The following is a 27,155-nucleotide window of genomic DNA, read 5'->3' as shown; positions in this document are numbered from 1 at the left end:
CTGACTAATCTGACTTATTTCTAGCTGAACTCCCATAGAACAGCCTATGAAATTGCCATGGTCAAACATGTAGTTTTCATGGACACTGCTTGTGAACATATGACAATTTATGGACACTTCCTATGAATATTTAACAATATTATTCATGGCCTCTGCAAAAATGAAATTTCCTTGTGCCATGAAATAATTTGCCAGTGCTATGAAATTACCATGAAATCTCCACTTTTCAAGGCATGCATGGATATTACCATGAAATATCTATGAAATGACTTTCATGGCACTTTATGGCGATTGTTTCATGGCACTGTTCTCTGGTAGTGTTAGCTAAACGGTGACTTCATTCTATCTGATGGCTCTACAGAGTGACTTCTTTCTAATTGATCTTTCAACAGAATGATTTGTTTCAAGCTGATACTTTCTACAAGGTGATTTGTTTCTAGCTGTTTAGTTAAGCTCCATACACAGTGGCTTATAACAGTTACAATCCATAGATGAATGTTTTAAGAGAGTAATTATTTACCTCTTAGCTGACTGCTCTATTAGGGTGACTGCTCTATTAGGGTGACTGCTCCATTAGAGTATCCCAATTGTGCACTTGTTACACCTAGTTGACTTTTGTAGTGTAACTCAGTAGTTTTTGATCTGATTCCTTGTACACTACTCAAACATCATTGTACAATAATTATTCTACCTATCTACCAATTTTCAGCTGATTCCATTAGCTAGCTATTTGCCTGGTAGGCTAGTCTCGTGTATCCAGACCACTACTTTTCTTTTGTGTGGGTGTCAGGAAAAGTAGGATGCCCACACAAAAGAAAAGTAGTGGTCTGGCTACGCAAGACTACTGGTAGGCATGGTAAGTATACTAAAAACTCGATCATGCAATTTTTACACATGGTTGGCGTTTTTGTTATAACTCCATGACTGTTAGTGCAATTTCTTTCAAACCACAAAAGGTTTGCACAACAATAGTTACTCCATGTATAGACCAATTTTCAAGGTTTTCTGTCAAGCGGTTTACCCTGGAGGCGTGACAACAAATTGCCTTTGGAATTTTGAAAAATCGCATATAACTCCCTTGTTCTTTGTCTGATCTGTACCCTTGTAAATGTGAGCTATGGATGTGTGAAAACTGTATTTTCCAGGTTCCTGTAAAATACATTTGTCTGTCACGCACCTGCACTGGCTGTACTTGGCTGCACAACACACTATTGTGTCTTGATAAATGCATAACATGTTTCACTGATAATGAAGGCCACACACTCTCTACAGCTTAGCTGCTTTTGCATGGATTTCATCTTTTTGTATGCTATACAACAAGGTAAAATAATGGAGAAGAGAGTATCTAACTCAGCATTAGTCCATCAAAAATGACCACTTTAAATGCTTGAATACAAAAAATGACTACAATACTGGCTTTGGAGTTTTTTCACCCACATTTCTTCTTATCTACAGACACAGTGATGATTATTGCAGACAGAAAGTAATGTATTATTTTGTAAGTATAGAGTTTTCATTTATGCAGTACAAGTTAAGTGATCCATGATAACAGTGGTTCAGTATTTGGGTGCTCAGATGGCTGGAACCCTGGCAAGTTTTTTGTCAATATTTTCATGCACTTTCTCACCCTGCAGTGACTGTTCTAAATATCTCTTAACCCGTGATTTACAGTTGTTTGATTTTTGTTTTGTAAAAAATTGTAACTATTAGTTAGGTGTTACTTCTTTGTTTGTCAAAAAAAAACAAAAAAGGCACTGTTATAATGGCTAACCTATGTACACATCAAAATTTCAAACTATTCTCATGAGCTGTTTACCCTGTAGCAGTACAGCTATAATTCAAAAATGGTGTGCTTTGGAGAAGGGACAATGGAGTTATACAGACATGAAAATTGTGTTTTCTTTCTGTCAATATACATATGGTGTGCCGTGTCAGCTTTCTAGGCCACACGACACACTACCATGTGTCTTGTCCATGTGAGTCAGCTGCTACTATTTGATAGTTATATAACATTTTATTTTAGTACAGAACACATAGTTACAGTAAACTTCCCGGTTCAATGATTTTGAAATTGAAATATTACTCATGTCATACTCAATATGTACATGTCAAGCTTACATAGACAAAATCATTCATAATTATTTTAATGATAATAATCACATGTGGATGTTCCAAATGCCAGTGGTCTTCAAAACTAAAGACATGTCTCAGGAAGGTGAATGCCTCTTCATTGTTTTGCAGTAAGCCCTCAGGGATGTCACATTTGGACACATGCCATGTGCTCTAATCAATCAATAACGATACACATTACAAATACATTTTTAAATATTAGAGTACTGCAGCACATTATAATGACAAATTATACTAATAAAACGGCTGTACTGTATGTAACACTTTCACACCTCAGATCAAAGGAGCCACCCGGGCTACATTGTGAATGTAGCCCAGTTAGTAACTTTGCCCAGACTACAACTGAGCAGTGATTATATCATACACTAAAGTAGTACTGTTTATTAGGGATCATGAAAAATTCAGCTTTTCCAGCCAGAAACATCTGCCTCAATTTCCCTTCATGAAAACTTCGCAGCATTAATATATTGGTTAGGCAGAGCCAAGCTCAAAAAAAATCTTCAGAAAACCTCAAACTCTTGCAAAAAGTTACTATGGAATTTAAAATTTTTTGTATTTAACAGAATTTTATGCTGACTGACTGATGATAAACTAAAACAACTAACTGATGCCTCCAGCCAAGCATAACTTGACAATGGATAAGGATATGGGCTTGACTTCTTCACTGTTCAACACCACTTCATTTTTTTTGCCAACCTCAGTACGTACAACATGTACATCATGGATTTGCCTTTGTGTTCCAGTTCTTTAGCAGACAACGCAAGGTGTTGATTCATGATAGCACGATGCAGCTTCCCTGTGGTTATGTTGGATATAATAGTTATTACCTGTTGACTGGACTGATTGTAGAGATGCTTCTGTTACTCTTCATCGTTTGTAACACCGCGTAACGAGTGGAGAATAGCTAAAAACAAGGCATATTGGCCATTTCCGGCCCTTTCCATTATCAATTGATTGTTGGGGTGTGCGTTCTGATGCTAACTTAATTTTTGGCACCGTGTTGCCATTTTTTTCTTTTAATGCATGCACACATGTACATATGCTCGCAAACACCACACACATGCATGCATGCACACGCAGACAATAAGACACACACACACAATAACACACACACACAATAACACACACACACACACAATAACAAACACACACACACACACACACATACACACTACATGCATGTATGCATGTACACATCTACTATGATGGCACACACTCACAACACACAACTGCTCACTCTCTCACCTTATGATCAAGATCATTGTGAAATTGGCAAAGTGGTATGGGATTTCTCATTACATTGATACAGAACTATGTAGGTTGAAGTGGTAGTGCTAATAGAATACATACTAGTATTAATACTAAATCAATTACAAATGTAATAGCAGCTTCATTACAATGTATGTAAACAAATTTGAGGTCACTAGTATATATACAATAATTATTCAGACATTGATAAAGGTTACTTGACACACAGTGACACTTTCACACACAACACCATGATTGTACTGCAGGTATGCTAGTCTGAACAACCACACTAACATCAGTAGCCACTAATATTTACTGCCACTATATTGCAAGATGTTTAGTATAGTACCACTAGTCAAGGGTGGTCAGTATTTTAAGAGTGGCCACTCGTCTAGTGTGCCCATTAGCCAAGGGTAGTCACTAGTCAAGGATGGTCACTTAGTCAAGGCAGCCACTATTTAAGGGTGATCAGTTAGTTAAGGGTGGTCACTAGCCAAGGACGGCCACTAGTCAAGAGTGACTACTAGTAAAGGGTGGCTACTAATCAAGGGTTCATTGATAGTCAAGGATGGTGACTATTTTAGAAAAGGTTGGCCACTAGTCAAGGGTGGTCACTAGAAAAGGGTGACCACTAAATAAGGGTGGTCGGTGTTTTAATTTTTAGCACAAAATCTAGCTGCATATTTTATGCACATATTAGCATGATGTTTATTGGTTACAATGTGGCCATTAATAAAAATGTGACATTAACAATGTGAAACACACAAATGAATGCATGCACGCGCATGCACACACTTCTAACATGGTGTACACACCAACAACGTCGCTATCAAAGGAAAGTTTCACCTCACTGCTAGAAAGACTATGAGGTACACAATGTCCTATTGGGCAGTCCCTTAATATCAAACATTAAACCAACACCACTGTACTACACTGGCACTGACCAGGAGTGAAAACTGTGAGGTGGTCAATTCCAGTGTTGACATTAACTTAGAAAACTTGGCCCAGTCAATGAGGTTAATGACACTGATCTTGTCATCTGCAAAGAAGTCACAAACACACTAAACAAATAGTACACACATACATGTAACATGTTCACACTATACACTTTAAAGGAAAATTCCTGTATACTCACTCATAAACATAAAACCTAACCATAACCAGTCAAACTAAAAAACAAAACAAAAGTGTACTGGGTGTTAACCGACTTGTAGGTATATCAAATACTTAAATTTCAGTAGTCAATATATGTCATACAATACAATGAATGGTACTGTATAGCAGAGACGACAAAGGTGTGGGCATGGCCCGCGATAAAATACCACTCAAAACCTGCCTCGATTTCCACACATGATGACATGACAATATTGGTTGGGTAAAAGCTAGCCCAAAAGTGCCTTCAGATAAACTCGAAACATTTTTGTCAAGTTTCTACAGAATAATAAAAAAAATATTTAATGGAACTTTCTACTGACTGCCTGCCTGCTTGATGTGTTCAGGTAAGAATAGCAGAAAAGCAGGGGGGTAGGTCATGATGCGTTATGACGTGTGCTGATGTGCTTTTTGCCGCATGATAAACGCGAGATAAAAATGGCGGACAGCGAAGACCTTGCTGTGCATTTCATGCCCAAGGAGTTTCGACCTGGCGACGGTTCTAACGATGAAGACGATGAAGTTTGGGTGAATTCAATTGGAGATCCGTTTATGTATGTCATACCGAGTTTTGATGTGCTTGCGGTGGAATTAAGGCAAATTCCAATCAGTGGTTACAGCAAAATAGACGGAGAAGAAAAACACATGGATTTGTTTATAAGAAATGATGATTCCCTCTGCAGGGCATACCCTAGCTTGATGGTCATAAAGGATTTCACTATAATCGAGGTAAGTATGGCTATTAACATGAATACAATATTAATAAAATTTTATAGGAAAGAGAATTCCAAGTTAGTGTTGATACATCTGGCTTGAATCTTCCTGCTCAAGGCGTGATAGTTGTGTGGAAGTGGGAATGGCAAGATGATATTGACCATGTTTCAGAGACATCATCAGAGGGTATTACTGCTATCAACCCGGATATTGAAAGCAGCTGTGACGAAGATGAGGATAACAAAGAGGATGATGAGTCCAATGACGGTGATGACTCAAGAACACACACAGTAACCTTCAAGTGTATTGGAACTACACATCATGTGGATGCCCAAGACACTTTGTGTAGAGCTAGCAGATTGCTTAACAAAAGTGAACATGTTCCAGTCAACATAATTCCTGAACCAGATAACCCTTATGACAGTAAAGCCATTGCTTTTAAGTGTTTTGTTGATGGAGCTTGGAATAGGATCGGCTACATAGTCAAGGAAGCATTAGAAAGTGTGCACTCTGCACGTGACCAAAGAAGCATCGCAGCAGTTGAATTTTCCTGGATCAAATACTTAATAACCTGGCCTAGATCTGGACCTGGCTATTATGCCGGTATCAACATTACAATTTATGGACAGTGGCCAGTTGTAGTTGTCAATTGTGCAAGCACCAGATAAGTTTTCATGATTAACAAACATGATATTAAACATAAGAATGGTCCAATAAATGAACTGGTCCACCAGGTGGTGGAGGTAGTTCTAATGGCAAATTATGAAATTTTGGCCTGACTGCTAAACTCCCTCTTACAGGCATAGTAGCACGACGAGGTGCAAAGGCACTTGGCTGCTCTCTCCTTGGAACTCTCTTTTTCGCTGGCGGTTTTGAAGCTGTGGTATCAAAACATGGCAAATTCCCTTCGTAGTACCTAAGTGTAACAATAAAACAATATTTGGGTCTAGATATCTTAATTGTAATATAGTACCTAGAATGAGCAGAAGTGTAGTAATAAAATGGCAGATCAGGGTCCAGGCGTTTTGTAAATTCCCCGTACACTTTACGAAGGTTGAATTTTACTTGTTTTGATGTAAAATTCTGCCCAATGTTGCCCCTCATCATTGAGAAAAAGCACTCAACATCGTCCGTGGTAGAGGCTCTGGGATGTTCTTTATTTCTGTTACCACACATCACCTCTCTTCTGTGCCATTCCCGTCCTTCAATATTGGTGATCAAAGCTACAAGTGTTTCCTTAGAAAAACCCAATATATTGTTTATGTTTCTGTAAATGATTACTGTGAAATACCTACATTTTATTCTGTACATTTACCTGTTGACCTCCAATAAACTGAAATCGTACTCTTCCTGGTGCCACAGCATGAGCTCATTGAGTATCATGTTATACAACTGGTAGTTGTACTTGGATCGCTCCCTTTCTTTAAGACCACATTCATCATTTGCTCTTCTCCAATTCCTTAGGGTCTTTATGTAGTTAACCTCGAACTGGTATCCTTTGCCAACCATAAATCTCTCTAGGTCAGGATTAAATAGACGTTCAGCGTCCACGACTGACTGTTTTCGTGAACCGGTCAATGCTGGATAGGTCAGATTGGATGCTGGATCTTGCAGAGCTTCTACGTATCTTTCCAGCTTCAACTGGTTGGGACCACCGCTCCGGGTATGGTTGGCAATTCTCTATGGGCTATGTATCAAGTGTATTTTTGTTTACCTTGAGAAAAACTCTATTAGTGTCCGGGTGTGTTTCAGGGACATACATATAAGTTTGAAATTGTATTCCTTTTGAATTGTATTCCCTCACAGTTTTTGAAAACTCAAACTGTGCCAATACTGATTTGAGCTAATCCTCAAAAGATTCAGTTTTACCTGCCACATTTTACTGTCACTACACACCTATATTTGGTATGCACTATTCACCTTGCTTCCAATTGCAATATGTATAGCCATTCGGCACAGTCCTCCCACGTAAACGGTCAACAACATCTTCCATTGTAACATGTTGGTTCATCCTCCATTCCCACATCTCATTTAGGGTATCACTAGGAACAACCACATCATCGTGTTCAGTTGTTATTGTACCATTGGCAAGTCCTATGTAAAAATTATAATTGCTGCAAACTTACAAAAGTTTCATACTAACTTCTAGGAGTCAGCATTGCTAGTAACCTTTTACGAGACAACCTGCTGTATTTATTGCGGACATGACAACGAATCTGAAGCACAGAAAGGGGACGCGTGTACCCCTTTGTGCGCAGGTAATTGAATTCTCCGTCACTAACAAACCCTAGAGAAAATAATGAAAATTGTGACATAGCAACCATTAAACATACCAGAAACTTTCATCCCATATTGTATCATTTGTCTACATAATGCTGACACTAGATTACGTATATCCTTCTCCTTAAGGCCAGCATAAGGAACACACTGCACAGGTACAGCATATGGCTTCCTGTTACGCTGTTCTGCACTGATCATTAATACAAATACGTGACTGGCTGGTACTCTTTTAAAGTGCTCTACTCTCTTGACAAACTGCAGCAACCTTGACCGAATAGAGGTTAATTTGTTTGGAACATTATGCAGCTGAAATAAGTCAGCAGTGCAATGTTCGATGCAAGCATGAATGTCTCCACAAATTCCACGTCCTTCACTAAATATCCACTTCAGTTCTTCTACATCCCAAGAAAGATTAAACATAGTTTGATCTGTTCTGCTACCATCCTTTAGTTTTTCTTCATATGCAGTGTTCGCTGTTTGTAATTCTGTAAATGTGCTGATTTTAATTTAGGAAATAAAACACTGTATAGCTGGATATGTTCAAGGGTATTTAAATATCACATTCTTTGCAACATTGACAACAAATTTTGCAAAATATGTAGGTTAAACAAATGGCCAGGAATGTGTAGCAACAAGACCAGTGGAAAAAAATCTGTAAAAATAACCACTCAAGGTGCATTAGCAAGCTTCGCTAAAACAATACTCCGGTGTAAATATCCAGCTATACAATAGTACAGATACATACCTTGGGAAACAAACTTCAGCTCATTTTTGATGACATCCAATTCATGACTAAGGTCAGACTTTGTTTCTACCAGTGACTTATGTAGGCCAACACTGTCAATTGCCTCCATTCTTAGCTTATATCTATTGTACTCTTGTTGCAACTTCCCATCATTCAAGTCAACGTCTCCTGACCATTCACCAGAAGTCGACTGCCATAGACCCTTAACAATGTCAGTTCCGTCCCCTTTCAACCACCAGTGTACACCTGGATTTATCTTAGCTACTTTCTCAAGCACCATTGTCTGTGATATAAAATGTAGGACATGTATCAACTGTCTATAAGCACACCTGAATGTTTGTCCCTATTGTAAAGTCACCATATTCAACACTCCGCTGGAGTGTGCGTTCCGAGATAGCAGGGATGTTCACTAACGCCTTAAAGAGTTGAATAAGCAATTTAATAATTACGCGTGAAATAAGTATATATACCTTGCTTGGTTCCTTTGTTATTGCACTCTCATTTGACTGTGCTTCTGACTGTGCTATAGACACATAACTCCACATAGGACCACTAAATATGCGACACCACTTTGTCCCAAACAAATTATACATTGTTTCCAGCCATAGCCGATAGTCTGGTGGGCACTTTAGCTGAGTATACATAGACAACAATGTGATCACAAATAACAGCAGTGAATTAACTCACTTCATTGACATGTTCAGCATTAAAGAAGTTGATAGTGTGCTCAATCAAACCCATTGGCATATGCTTGGCTGGTAGAAGAGAGTCTGATTCATCAGCTCTCATAGATCCAAGCGCCCGTGTTAATAAATATGTTACATTAGCTCGATTGCAGTCTAGAAGATGCACCATTCCAGCAGCTGCTAACTCAAGGAAATCTGAAGGTACCTTAATGTTGTGTTTTTCTTGCATAGCCTTGCAAAACAACTGTGAAAGAACTGTAAACTTTTGCTCCAGTGGAAGTGTCTCGTTCCACAAGTGTTGGACATTAGATGTAGATACTGGTGATGGTTGATGTGAAACATCCATTACTGAGACTGAGGTTTGGTAACCCAATGGTGGCAGTGTGATTGGCAAGTATGTCGAAACTAGTTGAGAATGAGTAGGCAATAAACATGGTACCTGAGATTGACCGAATAGTGCAGTTATCGATGACGGTATAACCTGTGGCAATGTAACCGATAAATGATGTGGCATTGTCGTCACACAGATTGGTGGACGATGTGCTGTTGTCACTACACAGGATAGTGGACGATGAGGTGTTGTCACTACACAGGATAGTGGACGATGAGGTGTTGTCACTACACAGGTTGGTGGACAATGAGGTGTTGTCACTACACAGGTTGGTGGATGATAAGGTGTTGCCGTTACACAGGTTGGTGGACGATAAGGTGTTGCCGTTACACAAGTTGGTGGACGATAAGGTGTTGCCATTACACAGGTTGGTGGACGATAAGGTGTTGCCGTTACACAGGTTGGCGGATGATGTGCTGTTGTCCTTACACAGGTTGGTGGATGATGAGGTGTTGTTGTAAAACAGGTTAGTGGGCGATGAGGTGTTGTCATTATACAAGTCAGCTGAGGTTGACTAGGTGACTGGGATATCAATGGAAATATAAGTGGTGGACAATCAGTTGGCGTAAATGTCACTCGTGACTGGTTAACACTACACGACACACTTACTGTAGGCTGTACAAGTAATGATGGTGGCTGTTCAGACGAGCTATGCACAGGAGTAAAGAGATCTGCTGGCATAAGGCAAACCATTGTTCTGCACGATGATCCTATCAATGAAAATCATTTAAAAAACAACAGTTTTATCAGTCATTGCAATACTTACCAGTGCGATGATGAATAGTTTTTGATTCTCGCTGAACAAAAGCAGCTGCTCGATTCCAATATTCCATGTGCTTGTGCATCACCTTTCCACCACTTTCTTGCCATACAAATCTTACAAGGGCACACTTCTCTGATTCAGACCACTTTATTGGGCATCCTTTATTCTGTACTCTAGGGACTTCTGCTGGAAACAACACTCTAGGATGAGTTCGACCTCTGATCCTTGAAACCCTATCACCCTTAGAGTTCGGGGTACCAATCTGGATATAGTTTAACATAGACGGCAGCATGTCTTCGTCAGAAATCCTCCCAGCATTTCCTTCGGCCATATTTGGCCCTGTTCTCCGTGGTTCTTCTCGTACACGGAGTAGCTATAGAATAGTTCCAATTATCGCACAATTCTTATTATCTTCCTTATTCGATGGGGCTAGGTAGATTATATGATTAATAACGCAATGAAGATTCAGATCTCACCACAGGATTAGTTCAGCTCTCAACACACCAGACTATTAGATTAGTGGTCCAATGACTCAGTGGGGTGCCGCAATTATTTTTACGTATGATACGTGTCATGACCTACCCCCCCTGGCTGAAAAGTGGCTACGGCTACTTCCCTACTTCTTTCACAGAAATGCTTTGAACTCATTTAAGAAGAAACCTTTGGCAAATTCATAATTGTCTTACTTTTATCCTTCCATTTACTGTACTATGCCAGCCATAGCACAGTATGGCTTTGATTTCCAGGTGTACATGTTTCACAATGTTATTGCACCAACATATTGGAATATAGTACGGATAGTTTAGTGAGCTGTTCTCCATGTTCTCCACTGTAGATGAGATGTCACTTGCCACCAGGAAATGGACTGCTTGTGGAATGGTATGTAAAATAGAGCATGTATGAAAGTAGACCATTGTCGTCAGTGAGTTAGTCTGCATGTTAGTGAATTAGTCTGCGGCTATGCCATGCTGTTGGTCTGTATCACTAGTAGGTGCACCCGGAATGTAAGTGGACACCCTTTGTGCCTTTATGAATAGATGCTATAACAATAAAGTTACAACATATCCCCAATAAGTATATCAATGCAGCTCACATGACCAATTTTTATAATAGAACAGATATACTGACAAATTATTTTAATAAAACAATTGTACATTAGTATGTTATATAGACGACCTCCAAGAATCTTCACACATATACATACACACACACACACACACACACACACACACCAAACACACACACACACACACACGCACACGCACACACACAACTACACCGCACACGTGTACACACACAATCACACCTTTCGTTGCAGGTTACTAGCTGACAGGTTATTAAAGATAAAGTGGGTCTTATCTTGCATAGCTTCTGTTGGCTCATTTCTTTGTCAGCAGCTACCAGTATTGTATCGATGTTAGTGGCAGTAGCAATGGAGGGAGGTTGCTACAATATGCAAACAGTAACACAAGACACCATTTGAGGATATATATTATATAATATATATACATACAGTATGTGTGCTGTGTGCAGACTGAACTAACAATGCTATACATTACAGAAAACACAACTATAGATGCTCAAATAATGGACATCACATGGACACAAAAGTCTCATAGCCCAGCTTTACCTTTCTCTTAGCAGCTCCGGGTGATCCAGCTGGTGACTTGTGACTGGAGTGTGGTGGAGCTACAAGTGATAATGTAGTAGACATTGTAATAAAAATATTGATTATGTGTCATTGTGGGATTCTAGCCATCAACAATACAGTAAAAGTTCTACGTACTTGAGCCACTTCTAGGGGTTCTGGGGATTGGTGATAGTTTTGATGATTGTGGAGTAGTGTAGGTAGGGCTGGCTACAGGTGATCTTGGCTATTGTTGTAGTGATGCAGTCAGTTCTCAAAATACAATGAAATTTCATTATGGGAGCATTTTAGTGGCTAATATGTCTCCAAGGATGTATCCAGAAAAATTTAGAAGACTAGGAATACCGTATTTGATGGCCACGGCTACTATAACTTTCAGCAAGGAAAACCCTGTGGCTACTATGCAATGGAGGCTACCAGAGGCTTGTGTGCAGTAGCCTGTGGCATTTATACAGATTCACGAATGACGGACCTTGTTTAATCATCCTTTAATACAGTAGGACCTTCATTATCTGAAAACCTGTGTGCCAGTTCAATCATAAAAGTGTTCAGATAACTGAATTTGTTTAGATAAATGAAGTCCATTCATTAATATACAGAGTTGTGTTCAACTACTCTAATAGAACATCTAATAGAATGTTCACCTAATGATGAAATATTCTAATAGAGCAGTTTTTGGCATACTGCAGTACATACAATGCATGTATCATGCACTTACATTTGTTCTCCTTTGTGTTCCATTTCTTTTTGCTGACAGCCAAAGGTGTCGATTTGTGGTGACGCGATCCATGGCTTCCCTACTGAAATCATCCGTATTTTCTGTGGTGACTGTATTGATTGCAGTGGCACTATTCCTACTGTTCTTCCTTAGCAGCACTGTAAAACAGGCTGAACATAGCTGAAAGTAAAGTGTAATAGCACTTCACTTTCGAGTCAGTAATTGATATTGGGTGGCACGTTCAGTCAAAAGCATTACTTCTGGCGCCATCCTTTCTTTTGATAAGATATGCATGGGTTCACCAGTCATAATAATGTTACAAAATAGTAAATAAAAAAACAAGTATAAGGAATTTTCAATTAGGTGTAGGTGACCCCACCATTTTATTCTATGATCCCTAATTAAAAATTCTTAAGTTTTCCTGGATACTTCACTTTTCAGATGATAATTGATATAGCTGGGGCGTACGGTGCCTTTTCAGATGCAGTATGCGTGGGTTCACCAGTCATAATAAATTTATTTACAAAAAAAAGTTACCAACCAGTACACAAAAAAAATCGCAATTTTCAACTAGAGTAGGGACCATAGCACATCGATAAAAAGTACTGAAACAAGTTGGAGTAGTCCACAATATTAAATCACTGTAAAACAATAAGAAGTGTTATATCCCTACCAGACATGGGGTCAAGTACATTTAAAAGTACTTAAGTAAAGTACAAGTACTTTTGAATTTTCTAAGTACAAGTACAAGTACTCCAGCAGCAATCAAGAGAGTACTTACGTAAAGTACAAGTACATGCTGGAAGTACTTAAGTAAAGTACAAGTACATTTTGCTGTAGTAAAATATATGCTGTATTCAGTGTATTGTAATGTGCAAGTGCGCCTAGGGGGTTGGTTTTTGTCAACCATTCTCTCTCTTAAACCTTAAAATTCACTGACTTGAATAGCAGCATTGTTTTTGTTTGCCAGAATGCTATGACATCATTAATCGTGGCAACATGGTACATAGTAAGGTTGGGGAAGGCAGTAGAAGAATCGCAAAAAGTTGTAAACTGCACCTTCACCCACTGTGTACAAACTACGTACAATGTTTGCAGTACTTACAAGTACTTAAAAGTACTTTAAGTACTCAAGTACTTAGCAAAGTACTTGAGTATAAGTACAAGTACATTGGGGAAATTAAGAAAGTATTTAAGTAAAGTACAAGTACTTTCAATCTGTACTTAAGTGTACTTAAGTATAAGTACTCATGTACTTGGCCCCATGTCTGATCCCTACTGTGCAATTATAAATCACTGTAAAACAATAAGAAGTGTTATATACCTACTGTGCATTTCCGTTATGGTACCTTGAACACAGTAGGGATATAACACTTCTTAGTGATTTAATACCATGGACTACTCCAACTTGTTTCAGTACTTTGAAAATTGCAATTTTTTTTCATGTACTTGCTCTTATAGCAGCGCTAACGTAATTGGTTTATGTACTCATTTACAACACAGTCTCCTGTTCTTAGGGGTAGACTATGGAAGGGGACTTTTTGTACCACCTGGTCACCCATTTGGAATGACCCATACATGCGGTATTTTTCCTAAGCATACGTTTATAATGTTTCCAATTAATACATACTGTTCTATACTACATCTAGTATCGTGATGCAGGGTGCTATGTACCTATCTAAGACTGGATAGCTGCACTGTGTCGCTACATCACCCAAACACACACGCAAATGATCTCTTTAACACATGCTCCCACAAAGCCTTGTCCTGCATTTTGATGAGTTGTCATATACAGCAAATTGTTTACTGCTTAGTGGTACAATTCTTTATACTTAAAGTGTAACAGCTACCGTTTTTAGAAGACCTGGGTAAGAATATTTTAGCCATAAAAGCAGTACTTATACACACATATTTGTATGGCTTCTTGTAATACTGTGTTTTATAGCACAGGTAAATAGAGAGGCTTACTATTTGAGTATCTACAGATCATTGTTAGCTACAGTAATAGAATAATTTCCAAATGGCTCAGATCACGCAGTGATTGCATGCTATTTGGGATTATATGAAGAAGGTGAAGTCGAGCATATCAATGGTGCTAGGCCTGGTTTCCTAGAGTTACAGCTAGTTAGTCGTTAAAATATTAGGATACGAAGCACGTGCGCTGCTGCGCATGCGCGAAGCATACATATAAAATTTGCCACGCTTTCACACCTTTGGCCTTTTGATAGCGAGCCAAGTGCATGAGAAATGTAGGGAATAGGTGGGAGGGACCATTGATATGCTCGACTTCACCTTCTTCATATATTCCCAAATAGCATGCAATCACCGCGTGATCTGAGCCATTTGGAAATTATATTTCAGAAGGCTGAGTCTTGCATATCAATGGTGTTGTTCGTAGCTCACAACCGACCTACTGTATTTAGAAGGTAGAATTGAGCATGATACTATGCTACAGTATATATAGCACATCAAATCACAATGGTCAACACTACAATAATTACTACACATGATTAGGTCTCACTGCTCCTGTGAATAACAGAGCTCGGCCATATGCAGGATCACTGCTGGAACGATAGTAAAATATTCTGAAAATACTCTGTAGTCCAGACAGTTGCTTTCAATTTGTCAACAGTAGTAATCCCAGAGTCAGCACCAGAGATGAAGCACCTCTTGTGGAATGTGGACTACACAGGGCAGCACAGTATGATCATGAGTTGGCCAGTAATAAAACCTTTCCCAACACTGGATTCTGTGTTCCAGATAGTGCTTCTAGAAAACCAATAGTATTGATGCTAAAATCCACAGCCAGCAGTCACAAACAAAGTCCTCTAGTAGAATGCACGGTAAAAGACGCAAAACTTCTATACCATACAGTTTAGAACCACCATTAACTATTGTACAAATGCCGGTTGCTGGCTTGTGTTATGCAGATAGATCATCGGTGACAACAGTTGGATAAATCCTCCCTTAATGGGAATGTAGCCTGAAGATACTGATGAATTGTCTCCAGAAACTTGCAAAAAACTATGCACCAATGCCTCGGAAGTTTAACTAGTGTATTTATATGAAAATTACCCCCTCCGATTTGTCTGTCTCTAGAGATTGTATAGCATAGCCAAATGAAAAATGTCTGCTATAAAGTTATCAAATGTGACACTGTTACCATACTACTGTATAGTACTGAGAACCATCTGGACATTCCAGGTGCCAAGGAGCAAGTGTCCTATGATAGGTTCATGGCTGCCACTGGGGTTTCTTCCAGCCTGCCGAGCCATTTTGTCAAGTGTACTACAGATTAATAACTGTCCAGAGAATTTCTGATAACCCCTGAGGGTGAAATAAGCAAAAATTTGGCACTGCTAGCTCAAACATTTTTTTTTTTTTAAATTATGACTGAGATGTTTGTCTATTCACGATGAAAAGAGAAAACCCTTTAGCTTTGCTTTCCCTGCAAGTCCAAGTATAATAGTTACACATAAGTTGTCTTGGGAAATCATGCAACAATGATCCCTAGAAGAATTGGTGACCCTTCCAGGCTGGCCACCAGAACACAATTCTGCCTACCAGGTACCGTGGGAGATAGGGACCCATGTTGGTTGAAACCTCTGTTACATCTGTTAAATGAGTTTAGTCTTTGAGTGAAGGAACTTGGAAGATGTGTGAATCTGCACCTAGAGGGCCCCAAATTACTTCATTTGGGATAAAGTCCTCTAGTTTGTCTAGATCTGGTCCATCCAAATTCTAGACTTGGCATTACCTATAGTTGCTTACCACTGAAATGTGCTCTGCTATCTGAGCGATATCCCTGGACAGGGTCCACAGCCATTAATATTATATTTGTATAGGTCACAGAACCTGTTATTAAACATGCAGACTCCCACATTTCTGAGAAACTGTCCAATGACATCATAACCCCAGGAAAGGTTGAGAGACAAACAGGGGAAATGGTTAGTAATCTGGGTGTAATGGGACATTGAACATTGAGCTCCTCCATTGTCAACCAGTCATACACCCTCAACAGCTTCCCCAGTGTTTCCATGGCCTTTGTCTGGAAGTACAGAGTCCAGTCCATTCCTTCAATCTTGTTTTTAGGTTGATAATAATATTGGTCTCAACTGGCCTATATACCTTTTAGGAACCAGATAGAGTTCAGTGCCACTAAAACTCTTTTGAGATGAGTATCAGTAGCATTGACAATACCATAGATCCTAGGTGGGTGAAGGATCTATGCAACATGTACAACTCCCCTCCTGCAACAAGATTAGGTTGCTCTTTGGAGTACAGTAAGGGCTAGTTCATCTGGTAAATTGACAATGGCCATTTGACAACCTTGGGTTGCCTCAACTACTCTTTTCCTGTCTTGTAGAATTACAGAAGTGAATTAATCTGTCCACCAGCTCAAGACAGCTGTGCTGTCCGTTGTTTAATTATGTGAACAATAATTTGAGTTCTTTTGATGTACCTCCCTGCCACCTTAAGACAGCTGTGCTATCTGTGGCTTCGCAAAAGTAAGGTGAACAACTAAGTGATTCACAAGTTCTTTGATGTTGTTAAATAGGTGTGTGCACAGGAATTTAGTCATTTGCACTGGAGTTAGTCAGACTTGGTCTGATGACTTGATAATGTTGCCCCCGGCCTCGGGAACTATTGCTTCCTCTTGAGTAGGGCTGTGTCATGTGGTGCCTTTGAAGAGCGCCAGTTCTACCTCCCCTCTGTGAACTGGAATAGCGCTGAAGAGGTTTATTAAAGCCCTGAGTAGTTTTGGGGGTACCTCGAGCTTGCCTGAGAGTGTGAAGTTGCTTGAGGTGTTCCACTGCCTTTTCAGGAAAAGATGGCCCAAATAGGGCAGTAGTTACTGATGAGTAGAGCTCCGAGTCTTGACCAAAGGAGACTAAGTCTTTGTTGTATTCTTCAAGCACAAGGGTCCTTCTTTCTGCATTACAATGGGAAGAGGCATTCCCCACGAGGGTTAATGCAGCCTTCACTGCAGCCTCCACATCTTCAATGGAAATTTCATTCCCTTTGTTTATTTCATCAATTAGCCCAATCAGTGGGCCCACAGCATCTAAGAAGAGCGCTTGAATCCTGGAAAGTGTGTTGTCTGTGGATTTCGTACTCTTTGAGCACTCCGCAGCCATGACTTTATCAAGGCGAGGCGGAGTAGTAAATGATGTATCTGGTACAATAAATTTCCTCTGGATATCTTTGCGATCTTCATTATCCAGGGTATTGAATGCCTCATGCAGGAAGTCCCTTGTTTCCTTTTTGACTTCAGTTAGGCAAAGCTTTTCACCCTTTGGGCGATTCACCTTGGTATCGACTGAGTTGGCGTCCCGTTCATCTTCGAGTTCCATTTGGTCCTCCCAAGACAGCCTCGTAACCACGTTGTCATCGACGCCTGTTACCGGAGAATTGGCGGCACTTTATGCCATGCCAGGTACTTGTTGTTCCCCAGGAAGCTGTGCCCCCTGTTCTTGAGGGCGAGTGCGCTTCAAATTCTCCACGTCAGTACAGACCGTCGACAGTTGACCTTCCATCCTCAGTAGAGCATCTTGGATAATAGCAAGTTGGCTAGAGCTGTCTCCAGACATTGTAACGATTCATCAATGACCTTGACAAGAAACACAAACGACTACACTAGCGAGCTAGAAAAAAGGCCAAAGGTGTGAAAGCGTGGCAAATTTTATATGGATGTTTCGCGCATGCGCAGTAGCGCATGTGCTTCGTATCCTAATATTTTAATGACTAACTAGCTGTAACTCTAGGAACACCATTGATATGCGAGACTGAGCCTTCTGGAATATAATCACTGACTTCTACTAGAAAACTTCGATATATCGATATTAGTATTGAATTATGATACTTAATTGCTGTATCGATATATTGCTGTATCAATATGTATTACAGATCCCTAATTCCTATGTAGTTAGAAACATTCATTTAATGAACTGTATTATACTAATCTAATCAAAAACAGCCAAGCTGTAAAAAAAGGTGCGGCCCCCAAAAGGCCATGGTGAAAAAAGATGTGAAATCCAAGGTGGCGGCCAAGAAATGGCTGTGATGGTAGGTTAATGGTTACATTTTAATAACAACAATTCAGGTGAATTTGGTGCCAAGACCAAGCGGCACAAAATTCACCTGAATTGTCGTTATTAAAATGTAACCATTAACCTACCATCACAGCCATTTCTTGGCCGCCACCTTGGATTTCACATCTTTTTTCACCATGGCCTTTTGGGGGCCGCACCTTTTTTTACAGCTTGGCTGTTTTTGATTAGATATCACTTCTTTTTGTATTTGTATACTGCAAAGCCGGCCTATGGCTGGCTTTGGGGCTTTTTTAACCCATGTGTTTTTTTCTTCACTACAGGAAGAAGAAAAGAACTTAAAGAAGAATTTTAGTTCTTCAATTATTTTTGATTTTATTAGTAATTATACAAATTATATACATATATTTATTACATGCCCATTATGCCCCACAGGATATTTTTTTGCAGCTGATCTCTCTACTGGGTGACTTGAAATGTAGCTGAACTATATACAGGATGGTTTCTTTGTAGCTGAACTCTCTACAAGGTAACCTCTTCTAGCTGGTCTCTCTACAGGGTATTTTGTTTCTAGCTGAACTCTCTACAGGTGATTTGTTTGCAGCTAAACTCTCTACATGGTGGTGTCTTTGTAGCCGAACTCTCTACATGATGGTTTCTTTGTAGCTGAACTCTCTATAAGGTGACTTCGTCTAGCTGAACTCTCTACAGGGTGATTTTTTTGTAGCTAAACTCTCTGCAGGGTGATTTGTTTGCAGCTGAACTGTCTACATGATGGTTTCTTTGTAGCTGAACTCTCTACAAGGTGACTTCGTCCAGCTGATCTCTCTACGGGGTGATTTGTTTCTAGCTGAACTCTCCACAGGTGATTTGTTTGCAGCTAAACTCTCTACATGGTGGTTTCTTTGTAGCTGAACTCCCTACATGATGGTTTCTTTGTAGCTGAACTCTCAAGGTAACTTCTTCTCTACAGGGTGATTTGTTGTAGTTGAATACTCTACAAGGTGGTTTGTATGAGGCTGAACTCTACATGGCGGTTTCTTTGTAGCTGAACTCTCTACAGAGTGATTTGTTTGCAGCTGAACTCTCTACATGATGGTTTCTTTGTAACTGAACACTCTACAAGGTGACTTCTTCTAGCTGATCATTCTACAGGGTGAATTGTTGTAGCTGAACTATCTACAAGGTAACTTCTTCTAGCTGATCTCTATACAGGGTGATTTGTTTGTAGTTGAATTCTGTACAGGTGGTTTCTTTGTAGCTGAACTCTGTACATGATGGTTTCTTTGTAGCTGAACTCTTTACAAGGTGACTTCTTCTAGCTGAACTCTCTACGGCGTAATTTCTTTGTAGCTGAACTCTCTATATGATGGTTTCTTTGTAACTGAACTCTCTACAAGGTAACTTCTTCTAGCTCATCTTTCTACTGGGTGATTTGTTTCCAGCTGAACTCTCTACATGGTGGTTTCTTTGTTGCTGAACTCTCTACAAGGTGAATTCTTCTACCTGATCTCTCTACAGGGTAATTTGTTTGTAACTGAACTCTGTACAAGTGCGTTTTTGTGGGTGATCTCACTGCAGGTTGATTTGTTTGTAGCTGAACTCACTAAAGGGTGATTTTGCTTGTAGCTGAACTCCTTGCATTGTATCTAGTTTCTAGCTGATCTCTCTACAGGGTGATTTGTTTGTAGCTGATCTCTCTACAAGTTGATTTGTGTGTAGCTGATCTCTCTGCAGGTTGATTAATTTGCAGCCGATCTCTCTACAAGGTAATTTGTTTGTAGCTGAACTGTCTGTAAAGTGATTTATTTGTAGCTGATCTCTCTGCAGGTTGATTTGTTTTAGCTGAACTCTCTACAGGGTGATTTACTTGTAGCTGAACTCCTTACATTGTGTGTAGTTTCTAGCTGATCTCTCTACAGGGTGATTTGTTTGTAGCTGATCTCTCTACAAGTTGATTTGTGTGTAGCTAATCTCTCTGCAGGTTGATTAATTTGCAGCCGATCTCTCTACAAGGTAATTTGTTTGTAGCTGAACTGTCTATAAAGTGATTTATTTGTAGCTGATCTCTCTGCAGGTTGATTTGTTTTAGCTGAACTCTCTACAGGGTGATTTACTTGTAGCTGAACTCCTTACATTGTGTGTAGTTTCTAGCTGATCTCTCTACAGGGTGATTTGTTTGTAGCTGATCTCTCTACAAGTTGATTTGTGTGTAGCTGATCTTTCTACAGGTTGATTTGTTTGTAGCCGATCTCTCTACAGGGTAATTTGTTTGTAGCTGAACTCTGTACAAGGTGCTTTTTTGTAGGTGATCTCACTGCAGGTTGATTTGTTTGTAGCTGAACTCACTAAAGAGTGATTTGCTTGTAGCTGAAAACCTTACATTGTGTCTAGTTTCTAGCTGATCTCTCTACAGGGTGATTTGTTTGTAGCTGAACTCTCTATAAGGTGATTTGTTTGCAGCTGAACTCTCTACATGGTGGTTTCTTTGTTGCTGAACTCTCTGCAGGGTGTTTTGCTTGTAGCTGAACTCTCTACAGGGTGATTTGTTTCTAGCTTATCTCTCTACAGGTTGATTTGTGTGTAACTGATCTCTCTACAAGCTGATTTGTTTGTAGCTGAATTCTCTGCAAAGTGTTTTGTTTGCAGCTGACCTCTCTTCAGGATGATTTGTTTCTAGCTGATCTCTTTACAGGGTGATTTTTTTGTAGCTGACCTCTCTTCAGGGTGATTTGTTTCTAGCTGATCTCTCTACAGGATGATTTTTTGTAGCTGACCTCTCTTCAGGGTGATTTGTTTCTAGCTGATTGCTCTGCAGGTTGATTTGCTTGTAGATGAACTCTCTACAGTGTAACTTGCTTGTAGCTGAACTCCTTACTTTGTGTCTAGTTTGTAGCTGATCTCTCTACAGGGTGATTTGTTTGTAGCTGAACTCCTTACTTTGTGTCTAGTTTGTAGCTGATCTCTCTACAGGGTGATTTGTTTGTAGCTGATCTCTATACAAGTTGATATGTGTGTAGCTGTTCTCTCTGCAGGGTGATTTGTTTATAGCCGATCTCTCTACAAGGTAATTTGTTTGTAGCTGAACTATCTATAAGGTGATTTGTACATAGCTGATCTCTCTGCAGATTGATTTGTTTTAGCTGAACTTTCTACAGGGTGATTTGTTTCTAGCTTATCTCTCTACAGGTTGATTTGTTTGTTGCTGATCGCTCTAAAGGTTGATTTGTTTGTAGCTGAACTCTCTGCAAAGTGTTTTGTTTGTAGTTGATTTCTCTACAAGGTGATTTTTTGTAGCTGACCTCTCTTCAGGGTGATTTGTTTCTAGCTGATATCTCTACAGGGTGATTTTTTGTAGCTGACCTCTCTTCAGGGTAATTTGTTTCTAGCTGATCGCTCTACAGGTTGGTTTGTTTGTAGCTGAACTCTCTACAGGGTGATTTGCTTGTAGCTGAACTCTTTACATTGTGTCTAGTTTCTAGCTGATGTCTCTACAGGGTGATTTTTTGTAGCTGAACTCTCTTCAGGGTAATTTGTTTATAGCTTATCTCTCTACAGGTAGATTTGTGTTGATTTGTTCATTGCTGATCGCTCTAAAGGTTGATTTGTTGCAGCTGAACAACCTGCAAAGTGTTTTGTTTGTAGCTGATCACTCTAAAGGGTAATTTGTTTGTAGCTGAACTCTCTCCACAGTGACTTGTGTGTAGCTGAATTCTCTAGAGAGTGACTTAATTGTAGCTGAATTCTCTACACAGTGCATGACTTGTTTATAGCTGAACTTTCTTCAGTGTGACTTGTAATGTTCTGAATCTCTATAGTGATATATTTGCTTAACTCTCCACATGGTGATTGTCTTCTTGCTGAACTGTCTATAAGATTAACTGTTTGCAGCTGAACTCCCTACAGAATAACTTGTGATGTAATAAAATTCTATAATGGAATAAATAAACTAGCCGAATGCTCTATTAGGGTGACTGTTCTATTAGAGTATCTCGATCTCGCATTTGCTACACGCAGTTGGCTTTCGAATCATAACTCAATGGTTTGTAATCCGATTCTTCTGTACTACTGCAAGGACTTTCTATGAAGATTATTCCAGCTATGCACCGATTTTCAGCTCATTGCTCTAAGCGGTTTGCCTAGTAGGCGTGAAAACTAATACTTTTTTATTCATAAAAATCGATCGCGTAATTGTGACACAGGTTGGGTTTTGTGTCATATCTCCGTGGTCTTTATCTCGATTCCTTTCAAACCACCAAAAGGCACTCCTACGATGGTTACTCCATCTACATAGTAATTTTCAACTCATTCCATGAAGCGGTTTACCCTGTAGGCGTGACAACAAATCGATCTTGTTTTACGCGAATAATCGGTCATAACTCCTGAACCATTCATCGGATTTGTACCAAATTTGATGCTAGGATTTGCCGTTGGACTCCCTTTCTGTGTGCCAAATTTCAAGGCGATCGGAGTACGCGTTTGCGTGTTATAGCAATTTTTGCAAGTGTGCGAAAAGACGAAGAAGAAAAAAAAACGAAGAAAAAAAAACGAAACTTTGGCAGCTCGTATCTCGGAAATGGCTGGAGCGATTTCCTTCAAATTTGGAATGTAGACTCCCTTGGCTGGCGGGCAACTGTGTAGCAAATTTGGTTCCAATCAGATAAGTGATCACCGAGATACAAAGGTGTGAAAATGACGTTTTCGTTCTTCCTGTCAATATACTCACGGGTGTGGCGCGCCGGCTTCTTGGGCCGCACGACACACTACCGTGTGTCTTGATATCAGTATGAGGAATTTTCTTTTATGTAGCCGCTTAGTGGTGCTGCCACTACACTCCACAAAACGAAATCTCACTGTTTAAACCCCCATGGACAAACCCATAAAGTGATTTGGCAGCTTGGACTTGGACTTACGCTTCTACAGGTTAGCTTAAATTTCATATCTCCTATAACTCATGGTAGCCCTTATGGATATATCCTTAGTGACGACTAACTCATCTGCTTTGTAGACTTTTGAATCCCGCCATAGCCCGTCAGTGAACAAATCCCTTATTAAACTTTCAATAAATACACTGTATGCCATGCACTATGTAAATTATTTTGTGTGTGTGTTTGTGTGTGTATGTGTGTGTGTGTATGTGTGTGGTAGTTTCAGTCCAGAAATTGGTCACGCACAGTAGACTTTCCTGGCTGGTCATTGTAGGTCTCTGGACAAGTCTAAGTCATAGGAATGCACAAATGCATAAAGATAGCTATATGATTGCTATAACCTGATACATAGACTGTCATGCTGTGTTTCATTAATTTATTAGTTAATTCCCAGCCTTCCTCCAATGCTCTGTAAACTGGCAAGACTAAAATATGCATGGAAACTGCAAACCAAATGAAACGCAAACCACAATGCAAATACACTATTTGTATATGTAATAGGACGGATGGCTGTGGTATTCGGGATTAATGGTGCGAGCATTGTAAACAGGAAGGAGTAACATAGTGTGAAGGGAAGCTGAGCACTATTTACTTACTGTTAACAATGCAAGAAGTATTAATCCCGAATACCACAGCCATCCGTCTTATTGCAAATTAATTCAACAACCATAGCAACTGTTACTAGGCAACAGAAATTTTAAAAATAATCACTGCCAAAGACTAATCACACTTAGCAACCGTTGCTATGGTCTCAAAATGACATTTACCTTACTTAGCAACCATTGCTAAGCGACCATATTGTTGCTATTCCATTTATCATTATGGTAACATTAGTTATCAAGTCAGATATTTACTTTTAATAGGAACACACCACACTGTTTTAGCCAATCAAATTAGTATCGCAGATTTTTGTCAAGGGACCTTGGGCAGATCCAGGATTTTGCTGGGGGGGGGGGGGGGGGGGGGGGGGGGGCACGCGGGTGGGGGTCACTCCACAGTATGCGAAGCACACCCCGTGAAATGCGAAACATGAGCTTTCTGGGGGTCTGGGGGCATCCCCCCCCCCCCCCCCCCCCCAGAAACTTTAATGTTCTGAGATTTAATTTGGTGACAATTTTGACTGAAATTTGTTGATAGTTCAAACACTGGAAGATACTGAGTTAAAAACCAGAATTAGTGTAAAGGTCTAGGCTGCTCCATAAGGAAATTTGAAAATTAACATTCTGAGATTTAATTTAGTCTAATCGAAATTTGTTGACAGTTCAAACACTGGAAGCTACTGAGTTAAAAACCAGAATTAGTGTAGCTAAAGGCCTAGGCTGCTTCTTAAGAAATTTTGAAAAATCAACATTCTGAAATTGAATTTGGTGACAATTTTGACTGAAATTTGTTGATAGTTCAAACACTGGAAGATATGGAGTGTAATGGACTAGAAATTTTTGTTATGTAATAGTAATAATTATGTTTGTGCATGTGCGTAGTGTTGCCATGATAGTATCGATATAACAAGGTTGTGATATGATATGATATGATATACCAATCAGTTATATCAATGGTTGCGCAATAGTGGCACCGCCTTAGTGTAATGATGTGGGGGAGGCCAGACATACTGTATTTGGCATTTCATTAAGTTATGTGTTGATGGTGTAGCGTGGTAAACAAGCCAACCCCAAAGTAAACTGGGAGGTTTTAAGGTTTCTATGTAGTGCCAGCCACTTGTCTCAACTGTAAAGCAGTAGCAAAATGCATTTAAAACCTGATAAACAAGAGTAACTTTTGCTTGTGGTATACATTTAAACTTACAATGAATATGTTTGTCTTGCAGATGTTATAGTTAGTTCTATATCGTGATATATGTTCATATCGTGATATAAACCTTGGTGATATATGATATAGAGTTTTTCTATATCGTGGCAGCACTACACGTGTGCATGTTTTTCTAATGATTGATTATAGAGTTTCCGGTACCCAACACGAGGTAGGAGGAACGTAAGTAAGCGGCTAGAATAAGATTCTACCGACTGAAGCCGAGACAAGTGGCGCCCAACGTGGGGCACGATAACCTGAAGACAAACTCGAATTCCTTGGTGTCAGGTGTAACGGCACCCGTAGAGGTACTTGTCATAGTTTGTTACATCGTTCCTCGCTCGTTCCCTTATCCTTAGGCAAGATCCGGACGTCACGAATCTGGAGAGGCTTAGATCAGTAAGAGGTGGTCACCGGGGAGTCATCACGAAGTTGACAAGAGAGCTAGATACGCTGCTTGTGGGTGAGCCGAGAGATATTGGTAGATTGCAGGTGATTAATGAACAATTAAAAAATAAATTCAACGTGTTGCAAAAATTCGATTCCGACATTTTGACTCTCTGCGAAATTGACGATATAGCACGCGAAATTGATGAATCAGAGACTATTAACGCCACAGTGATTGATTATAAACGCCGTATTGACGCGTGCTTGAAACCTCCACCAGCACCTGAGACCACGCCCGCAATTGTAGCTCCGTCGCCTGTTGTTGCGAAGACGCGCCTACCTCATTTGGAACTGGGCAAGTTTAGAGGAGAAGTGACTGGCTGGACAACGTTCTGGGACACTTTCAAGTCGGCTGTCCATGAAAACACCGACATAAGTAAGATAGATAAGTTCCATTACTTAAACTCTTCTTTAGAAGGTACTGCCAGTAAGGCAATTCAAGGTCTTGGACTGACTGAGGGTAATTACGACTCTGCTATTGCTATGTTGAAAGAACGTTTCGGTGATCCACAAGCTATAATAGCAGTTCATATGGACGAGCTGCTTAAGTTGCCAGACTGTACAGCTGATCGGCCTTCTGCACTTCGTAATATCTACGAATGAATCACTGTTCATACTAGGGGTTTAAGTTCACTGGGAATAGACCTACGTCACTATGGTAGCCTTTGATCCCAATTGTTATGCCGAAACTGCCTAATGAAGTCCACCTTCGCATGGCACGTCAGCATCATGGCACCATTTGGAAGGTGGAGGACCTCTTAGAAACAATCAAGGCGGAAGCTGAAGCGAGAGAGGCCAGCAATTTGATTAAATCCAATACCTTTCGACTCCCCCATCCACCCAAACCACCTCCTTCTACAGCTAATTCATTCTATGCTGGTAATGCTGCTCCAAGATGTCCTTATTGCAATGGAGAACATCATCCTTCCTAGTGCACCTTGGTTAAGGAAGTGAAGGATAGACGGGCTATCCTAATTAGAGGAGGTAGCTGCTTTAACTGTCTGAGGCCCCATCACCGTGCCAAAGATTGTGATTCACATAAGAAATGCAGGCACTGTCACAAGAAGCATCACCAATCAATATGTGATCAGGTGCACCCACCGGATTCTGTTAAGCCACCTGAAGTTTTAGAGACTATTAACAACACATCTAATGTGGCACGAAGTAGTGGATTGGTGTTGTTGCAAACAGCAAGAGCCATGGCTTCCGGTAAAGAGGGTGGAACATCAGTTAATATCCGGATTCTATTTGATACAGGGAGCCAGAGGTCTTATGTAACAGAGGCTCTCTGCAGACGCCTACGTCTTAAGCCTGTAAAGGAGAGATTGTATTTAAACACCTTTGGAGAGCCTGCATTTAAGGGCAAGACTTGTGATCTGGTTCAGATACGGTTATATAAGATTGGCAGCTTTGATTGTTTAGTGCTGGAGGCACTTAGTTTCCCGACCA

The 27,155-nt window shown here is 40.0% G+C and overlaps 2 protein-coding genes across 26 annotated transcripts in view; both read right to left on the bottom strand.

The window, feature by feature from the left end:
* LOC136256582 (AMP deaminase 2-like) overlaps positions 1-27,155 on the bottom strand; it is a 264,091-nt gene that overhangs the window by 169,820 nt on the left and 67,116 nt on the right. The gene's annotated exons all lie outside the window — the stretch shown is intronic.
* On the bottom strand, positions 4,905-9,078 carry LOC136256571 (uncharacterized). 2 transcript variants are annotated; one of them, XR_010701541.1, is made up of 10 exons: positions 8,957-9,078; positions 8,740-8,901; positions 8,599-8,685; positions 8,270-8,552; positions 7,578-8,009; positions 7,388-7,531; positions 7,165-7,338; positions 6,560-6,931; positions 6,218-6,511; positions 4,905-6,160 (listed from the first exon to the last, which is right to left on the bottom strand). XR_010701541.1 is itself a non-coding variant. In XM_066049555.1 (8 exons), the coding sequence occupies exons 1-8, from the start codon at positions 9,056-9,058 to the stop codon at positions 7,088-7,090; spliced, it is 1,410 nt and encodes a 469-aa protein (XP_065905627.1). In that variant the 5' UTR covers positions 9,059-9,078; the 3' UTR covers positions 7,051-7,087. The 2 variants fall into 2 exon arrangements, 1 of the variants encoding a protein (XP_065905627.1); XM_066049555.1 differs by lacking the exons at positions 4,905-6,160; positions 6,218-6,511; positions 6,560-6,931 and adding an exon at positions 7,051-7,113.

This window comes from Dysidea avara, chromosome 1 (genome assembly GCF_963678975.1).
Source record: "Dysidea avara chromosome 1, odDysAvar1.4, whole genome shotgun sequence".
Classification (NCBI taxonomy): domain Eukaryota; kingdom Metazoa; phylum Porifera; class Demospongiae; order Dictyoceratida; family Dysideidae; genus Dysidea; species Dysidea avara.
This window is presented reverse-complemented; position numbering and strand designations above follow the sequence as displayed.

What these genes read in the sequence shown, in the direction of transcription:
- LOC136256571 (XM_066049555.1), bottom strand. Translation starts at nt 9,058, where the DNA reads ATGAGAGCTGATGAATCAGACTCTCTTCTACCAGCCAAGCATATGCCA. An exon ending in TAACAAAGGAACCAAGCAAG is followed by an intron (nt 8,686 to 8,739) that starts GTATATATACTT and finishes CAACTCTTTAAG; the next exon opens with GCGTTAGTGAACATCCCTGC. An exon ending in CAATAGGGACAAACATTCAG is followed by an intron (nt 8,553 to 8,598) that starts GTGTGCTTATAG and finishes TTTATATCACAG; the next exon opens with ACAATGGTGCTTGAGAAAGT.